We start from the raw sequence: 8,891 nt of genomic DNA, 5'->3' as shown, positions 1-8,891 counted from the left end.
TACACTACCAAATGTAAAATACATACTAGTGGGAAGCAGCTGCATATCACAGGGAGATCAGCTCAGTGCTTTGTGTCCACCTAGAGGGATGAGATAGGGAGGATGGGAGGGAGATGCAAGAGGAAGGAGATAATGGGGATATATGTATACATATAGCTCATTCACTTTGTTATACAGCAGAAACTAACACACTTTTGTAAAGCAATTATATTCCAATAAAGATGTTAAAATAAATAAATACAAATAAAATAATAAAGAAATTTTTAAAAGTAATAATAAAAATGGAAAAGAAAAAAAAAACCAAACACACAAAGTTATGAGTAAGAGAAGAGATAGAAGTCCAACAGAGACTTTGGATTCACATCCCATTCAGTTTTCTTATTTTTGTAATAAAACATGTTACTTGGTAGTTATGAAGAGTAAATGTAAAAGGGATGTTAATAACATCAGTTTTCCATAATTTTTATGAAAATGGATTGTCTTCTTTATTTGTACTGCTGCCTTTTCTTTATCATTATTAAACTGTTTGTAAGGTGGTATATTTAATAAAAAAAGATATTTATGTCATATAAAATGTATTTTTTTTAAATTTTGTACACTTAATAGATCAATCACATGATTCAAAGTTTTAAAAAACAACCATAAAAATGATGTATTGTTTTGTTCCATTGGTAAAACATGCAGTTGCAGGAATTTATTCACAGTAGTAGTGATGGATTTATTGAAACTTCCATACGATTTTCCTAGTCCATACAGTGACAAAACCATTTCAAATTTATGAAATGATTCCTTCAAAAATGATACTTAATTCTTAAACAACTGAGAATAGAAATAATCAACAAAACATAATATTGGTTCCTTTATCTTTATAACACAGTGGTCTAGAGACCCTTTTAAAAGGAACTTAATTAAATTGTGTTTAATTTAAAACATGTTAAATCTACTCATCAGAGACTCAGAGATATCACACCTGGCAGATTCCACTCAAAGCTGGAGTAACAGCTTTAGAGGACAGGGATAACTCCAGCCCAGGAGAGGTCTTGAAAAGCTCTGATAGCTCTGGGTCAATCATAGTCATTCCCCCCTTTGGAACTTATGTTCCTTGGTTAGTCATCACATTTTTATTAATCTTACCCCACTTCCTTGCTTGAATGGAAACTGAGCAGTAACTCTCTCAAGTGGAATTGCTTCACATCTCCCTCCCCTTGATTCAGAGTCAGTCTGGAATGATACATTCCTTGCTACTTAATGTTTTGCCCTGGCTATTGTTATCCCACTCCTTAAAAAAAAAATCCTTTAAGGCTCATGCTAGGGGAATACAGAACCCACTCTCCCCTCGTTGAGACAATTCACTAAAGCTACTGAGCACTCCCTCTCATTTACAGGTGATGCAGGCTTATGACTTTCTTTCCTCCCAGAATTCTGGACCTCAGCCATGTGGCCAATTCATCTTTCTTCTCATGACCTGATTTATCTCACTTTTTCTTATACTTTTGACTTTTCTGTGATCCAAAACTAAACCCTGTATTACACTGCTATTTTGAACCACTAAACATCTATGTATCACTTCCTATCAATCCACATAGCACAAATACCTATTACAACTGCATTTTTTTTTAAACTCTGGACTTATGGTCAGTGTTTCCTTCACTTCCCTCCCATGTATTTATTTCCCTTGTTGACAATCTGAGACTCTAAAGTCCATTGTTTCCTTGCCTTTATCTTCAGCTGTATCCATAGAGCTGAGCCTGAATTCAAGGTGAACCTTGTCCTTCACCGAATAGGACTGAGCTAAAACAACTGAGTGGTCTTAAAGCAGAATACACAGACAGGTAGCTCAGTATCACATTAACCTGGTGATATCCTACTTCAACTAGGAACTCAAGTTTGCTCTCAAATCCACCTGTCTTCAGCCAGCTATCAATCCCATTTTAAAAAATGAGTCTGGAATGCCTTACCACTTTCTTCAAACCTTAACCTACATTCTTTGTGATAAATAAGAGCTGCTGACCTTGTCTCAGAAACACAAGCCATATAAATCCTTGGATGGGAATTTGTCCAACTCCTAACTCTATTTCTTTGAACCCTCGTCAGATTAAAATTATTCTCTCCCTTCTGCCTCTCACACTAAATAAAATGTTTTCCCTATTGAATGCGGATATCTTCACATTTGCCCCCAGATCCCTTACTTTTCAACCTGAAGCCTTCAGTAATTAGTCTCTATATTTATTCCTCAAATTTTTGCTCACTAGTGGACCCTTGTTACAAGTATTCAAAACTTAATCAGATGCTAAAATCTTACATCTTACAAAAATACAACAACCCCTCCAATATAGGTATATTTATCTCATTCTTTCACAATTGCATTTCTCAGGGTAATTTTTTGCATATACACAAATGCTTGCATTTCCTTACAAGCCAGTCCCTCCCCCACTGTTATCAGTCTGATGTGCACTCTCCCCAGTCCAAAGATGCTGCCTTTCCCAGGAACAACAGTACCCTCTGTGTTGAGAACTTTGAGAAAAACATATTAATCCTCACCTTCCATGCTCAATGCCTCTTCCTTCCAGAACATTCTCTTCCCTTAGAAGAGTCTATACAACCACTTCACAATAACCCTTCCACCTCTGTGGTTATTCCTTCTTAGTCCCTTTTCAGGTTCCTCTCCTCTACTTAAAAGTTATGGAGTTATATTTTGAAAATCCTCCATGCTCTTTCACTTTTTTTTTTTTTTTTGGTTTACACTCTTTCTCTTGAAAATCTTATTCATTTCCATATTTTTGAATGTGATCTATGTGTTTTAAAAAATTCCTAAGTTTTACCTCTCAGTCAGGTTACTCCTCTGAGCTCCAGATCCATACATCCAAATGTCCATTCAGCATCCTCATATGTGGGTCAGTAATCTTTTTTCCCCATATGCAGAGCCAGGCACCCATGATGTTTAAAATTAGAAAGGATCTTTTGGTAAGATAACTTAAGTCTTATTAAATGTAAGGCACAATCAATATAATCAGAGACAAAGATTTGCAAGATAAGATATTTGATTGTTTTTGGATACTCTGTCCAAAGGTCCAGATCAATGATACTTTCCAGCCTATATCACCCATTTCCTGTCCTATCTCAGATTCCAGTACATTGCTTTCCTTCTACCCAGTATTTGAACCAGATGGATCTGATGAGGACTAACAACAGTCCTCACAAGTCAAGTTCCAGGAGGAAGTGTGAACTTGAGCACTGGGAGAAGGAAGGTAAGAAGAACCAAGGACAGGTGGTGAGATGAAATTATATGAGCTAAAGAGTCAAACTGCACTTACCCCTGAAGCTCAGGGGTAGATGTGGAGCATATCACAAGTTTGTGAAGAGACTACAGACTGGTGCCACTTCACAGGAATAAATGATCCTAGATTTTCCACTCCTGAACTCATCATTGTGAGGCATTTCTATGATAGGTTACATTATCAAATCTAAATCAAACCAAACTCTTCTGTGTGGGCTACTGCAATGGCTCCAGAATCTCTTGTTCTCTTTCAGTCTTTTCTCTAAACAGTAGTGGGATTTGCACATGCAAAATATATCATGTGGGGGCCTCCCTGGTGGCGCAGTGGTTGGGAGTCCTCCTGCCGATGCAGGGGACACCAGTTCGTGCCCCGATCCGGGAAGATCCCACATGCCGCGGAGCGGCTGGGCCCGTGAGACATGGCCGCTGAGCCTGTGCGTCCGGAGCCTGTGCTCCGCAACGGGAGAGGCCACAACAGTGAGAGGCCCGTGTACCGCAAAAAAAATAAATAAGTGAATAAAATAAATAAATAAATATATATATATATATATATATATATATATATATATATATATATATATCATGTCTTTCCAAATGGATACCCTTTGATAATCAATGATTTTTTTTTTTTAGTGTAAAATCCAAAAACCCTACAGGGCTTTGAATGACCTACATGGACTAGCTCCTGCCTTTCTCTCCAGACTCATCTATTTCCTCCATCCCCAGGTTCCCCTGGTTGCTTCTGCCATTTATGCCATGTTCTCTTCATGGACCACTATTTCCATTCTTATCCTTCTCATCCTGGAACTGTAGGTTAAAGTGCTACATAAACATAGAATGCTTTACTATTGATGCTAAATGCTAAATGATGCTAAATGAATGCTAAATGATGATTTAGACCTTATTGTTCTATATTAATGTATAAGCTTACACTTTATTTCATAGCAATCATCACAAATATAAAGAAATAAATTATTCCTTTGATGACTCATTACATATTTCTCTCTCCCTCAAGACTATAGGCTCCCTTAAGGCAAAGTCTTCCCTGGCCATTTCCTGAGTAACCCAGACTGCAGCAAGGAGATTGGCATATATCAAGGGACTGAAAATATTTGTGGAATTAGTGAATAGAATAGTGGGCAGGATTAGTAGAGGTCTTCTAAATATTGATTGACTTAAAATATAAAAGTGTTTTAAGCCTTTTAATATAGAGACTTTGACTCCTAGAGCTCACAAGAACATATAATACTTTGGGCTTTTCTTTCCCTTCACTTTTTTCCCTTCTCTTCCCTCTTCTTCCCTTCCCTTCTCTCATCCTCCCTTCCTTCCTTTCTTCCTTCCCTTCTTTCTTTTGTCTTTTTCCCTCTCTTTCTCCTTACACCAGTTACTTCCCCTCCACCTATCTTCTCTCCCTCTCCCCCTTCCTTCTTTCTTTTCTTTCTTAGAATTTACAAAACAAACAAACAAACAAAACCCTCCAAGTGACTATACTAAATCTTTGGCACTTCAAAAATCCTTCTTTGTTTTTTCCTGTCACTAAAAGATAATTCTGGTCAACACATATTTCAGTTATCTTTTCTTTTCTTTTCTTTTCTTTTTTTTTTTTTTGCGGTACGCGGGCCTCTCACTGTTGTGGCCTCTCCCGTTATGGAGCACAGGCTCCAGACGCGCAGACTCAGCGGCCATGGCTCACGGGCCCAGCCGCTCCGCGGCATGTGGGATCTTCCCGGACCAGGGCACGAACCCGCGTCCCCTGCATCGGCAGGCAGACACTCACCACTGCGCCACCAGGGAAGCCCTATCTTTTCTTTTTTTCATTCATTCATTCCACAGATATTTAACAAGCACTGAGAGCACCAGGAATTGAGTCTGTCTACAAGACAAGTCTCCTAACAGTACTTAAAAGATGTATAATTTTCTGTACATAGGCTTTATGAACTCAACAGTAATCCTTTCATACAATCTGAAAATATTGTGTATGTAAACATTATGCCCTGGAATTATAAAGTCAGATTCCCATCAGAAGATGAAAGTGTCCAGGACAAAGTTGTCTCCAAAACTTTTTGATAGAGGCAATTTATCTTCTGAGCAGTTGTTGGCAAGGGTCCATAAAGAAGCTGTTTTATTATGGCTTGTGGAATTTAAAGTAATGCCAGTGATGGCATTTAGGTTTGAAGGCTCTGAACCTGCCCCTCACTTATCCCTGAACTTAATCCACTCTGTATTCTGTGTGTTGATTTTCTTTATCCAATAAAGAAACCTGCCTTCGCTCTTACTCCATAGATGCCACAAGTCCTTCTCACGACTTTTCTAACAGTGTCTTTGAAGTCTTTGTTTCTCAAGCTGTAGATAACAGGGTTCAGCAGTGGGGTGACCACAGTATAGAAGACAGAAATAACCTTTCTGGTGACAGGTGGGGATTGGGGCAAACATACATGGAGACCGTGATTCTACAGTAGATAGTGACAACAGCCAAATGGGAGCCACATGTGGCAAAGGTCTTCACTCGGCCAGAGGCTGAAGGAATTCTCAATGTGGAGGACACAATAAAAACATAGGACACAAGTGTAAGAAAAAAGCAAATGCACAGCACAGCAGTTGACAGGGTAAAGATGACCATCTCAGTGATATAAACATTGGAACATGAGGGCTGCATGAGGGGAGGGAGGTCACAGAAGAAACGATTGATCTGGTTGGGCCCACAAAAATCTAACTTGGAAATCATCAAGGAGGGCAGGAATCCTGTGCTGATCCCTGTCAACCAGGAGATTGCCACCAACTTGGTGCAGACATCAGGACTCATCAGGAAAGAGTAGTGCAGTGGGCTACAGATGGCCAGATACCAGCCATAGGCCATCATGGCCAGAAGAAACACTTGGTAGCCCCGAAGAACGCAAAGAAGTAGAGCTGTGCTATACAGTCAGGGAAGGAGGTGGCTTGGCCCTGGGAGAGCAGGTTGGCTAGGAGAAGGGGCACAATTGTGGATGTATACCAGATCTCCAGAAAGGAGAGGTGTTTGAGGAATGTGTACATAGGTCAGTGCAGTCGCTGGTCCTGGCTCACCACTATAATAATGACAATATTCCCTGTGACTGTGAGGAAGTAGATGAACAAGAAAATGGCAAAGATCAACGTCCACCATTCAAGAACATTCTGGAATCCTAGCAGCTGAAACTCAGTAACAATGGACACATTTTGGGACTCCTTTGCCTGTAGAGGAGAAAAACATTCTGGAAAATCACTGTACATAAGGCATAAAAATATAACTAATGATGTTTGGAACTTCAGAGACTAATTTTTTAAAATTAGTTCAGATCTTTATGTACTGCATTTTAGAGGAGCAAATGTATAATTTCAATTTGCTTTTAAAAAATACATTTTGGGCTTCCCTGGTGGCACAGTGGTTGAGAGTCCGCCTGCCGATGCAGGGGACACGGGTTCGTGCCCCAGTCTGGGAGGATCCCACGTGCCACGGAGCGGCTGGGCCCGTGAGCCATGGCCGCTGAGCCTGCGCGTCCGGAGCCTGTGTTCCGCAACGGGAGAGGCCACAACAGTGAGAGGCCTGCGTACCGCAAAAAAAAAAAAAATACATTTTGATATCAGAAGCTGAATACGGATATTAGGTTTTGGAAAGAACTTCAGCCAGTTCCATTTGTTGGATTCTCTGACCTCTACAAGTGGTCTCAGGTCGAAAGATAGAGGCCAAAAAGGACTCTGATTGAAAGCAAACTTAGAAACCAACAATAACAACAAAGTTTAAAAAAAAGTCAAGCACATAAGGAAGCAAATACCTTCCTTTTCTCATAATTGGCTTCTTTGAAAAAGAAGTCAGATGCAGCATAAATCCTAAAATATCTTGGGAAAGTTTATTCATTCTCCCCTCAAAAAATATTTAAGGATAACCTGCTCTTCACATGCATGTGTTTGCATGTACGTGTGTGTGAAGCCCTGTGCTGAGATAACCTGTACCTCCATTGTTGTACTTTCTTGCCCAGATACCATGCTCAGCCATTGTAATCACTCCTTCCTGTATACATTCAACAATAAATCTTTCCTTTGCTTTCATTTAATTCATTGTCAAACCCAGTTCTGGTTAGTCAACATCCATCTGCCGTACATGAACTTCCATCCAGTAAAGGAGGTGACAGACAACAATGTAGCCATTTTAAAATTCACAACCAGTAAATTCCAGTGTGTCCTTATTGCTTGGAGCAACCATTCTACCTTTCCTTCATCTAATCACTTTCCATTCTTCTCAATGATTATTTCATGATGTTCTTCTCATTTCAAACTTCCAACACTTCCTTGCTGTGTATCTATACCCTCAGCAATATACCTATTGTACTATTAAACAACAACAACAAATCCAGAAAAACAAAACTGAAATCCTCCAATGGGAATATCCAGACCCTCAGGCTACTAATATCCCCAACTACCTACCATTAGTTCCTGTGCATCTATTTGTCCAGGTTAAGGGAAATCCCTCCACATATGCTTCTGGTGTTATACCCTCTCACATAGTTGAAGGTATTTCAGGTACTACACCCTCCTATGCCCCTGAATAAATAATGGCCCCCTCTCTGTTGGATCATTTCCTCAGCATGTCAACAGGCTGGTTCTCTCCCTTTTAAAATGACAGAACAGAGAAAAAAAAGTCTTGTTGTTATTCTGTTCTCCTGCATTTTTCTGCTCATTTTTACTCCTTCCCTTCTTGAAAGTGTTGTGTCTCCTAGTTGCCTGTATTCCCACTTGAATCCACTGAATTGTTTTCCCTCTCCACTACACCAAAATCACTCTGTTGGACCATTGCCTTTCAATCATCCATCCTCATTCCTAATCATCCTGATTTGTTGTCAGCATTGCACAGTTGATTCCTCCCTCTTCCTGGATCTACTCTTGTTGATCAACGTGCATGACTACATGCTCTTTGAGTTCAACTGCAGGCTTGTCTTTTCACATTTTATCCATTTCTTCTTCTAGCAGCTCTACATCCTCCAACCTGCATATGTATGACCTCGGGGCTGAATATCTCTCAATCTACCTCACTTCCTTCATGGTTTCATGCAGTCTTTTGACTTTAAATGCCATCACTTGGCTTTCAACACCCTAAAGTGTGAATCAAACTTGAATATAAAACTCATGTGAACAACCGCCCTATTTGAAATGCATACTGACACATTTAATCAGCATCTGAAACAACACAAACTATCCTGCATTCCTGCCTCACCCACCAGCCTCCCCTTAGCAAGTCTCCTCCCATCTCATTGGGTCCCTCCATCCTCCCACTTGCTCTGGAATTTGATTCTTGTTTCTCTCACACCCAGTATCTGATTTCTTACCCAAATTGCCTGGCTCCACCTGAAAATATATCCAGAAGCTGATCACCATTTAACAACAACATTGCATCCTCCCTGGGAAAAAAAAAGTTCCAACTCCTCTCACCTGGATTGTTCAATAGTCTCCTTGCAGCCCCTACACATCCATCTGCCCTTCTTCAGTAAATACTCAGTAAAGCAGCCAGAGTGACACTTTTAGAACAGAGCATGCCATTCCTCTGCTTAAAGCCCAGTGCAACACCCAACTTACACAGGGAATATAAATGTACTGTGAAATC

At 40.0% G+C, this 8,891-nt stretch overlaps 1 protein-coding gene across 1 annotated transcript; it reads right to left on the bottom strand.

The window, feature by feature from the left end:
- Positions 1-5,520: 5,520 nt before the first annotated feature.
- Positions 5,521-7,252, bottom strand: OR11L1 (olfactory receptor family 11 subfamily L member 1; the record flags this gene model as incomplete). The annotated part of the gene is given in 5 exon segments (XM_079918684.1): positions 5,521-5,681; positions 5,684-6,145; positions 6,148-6,313; positions 6,317-6,487; positions 7,247-7,252. Coding segments are annotated over 5 exon segments (966 nt in total).
- Positions 7,253-8,891: the final 1,639 nt, after the last annotated feature.

Source organism: Stenella coeruleoalba (assembly GCF_951394435.1).
Source record: "Stenella coeruleoalba genome assembly, chromosome: 3".
NCBI classification, from domain to species: Eukaryota; Metazoa; Chordata; class Mammalia; order Artiodactyla; family Delphinidae; genus Stenella; species Stenella coeruleoalba.
Note: the sequence above shows the minus strand (reverse complement) of the source record. Positions and strands in the feature narration are given on the sequence as shown.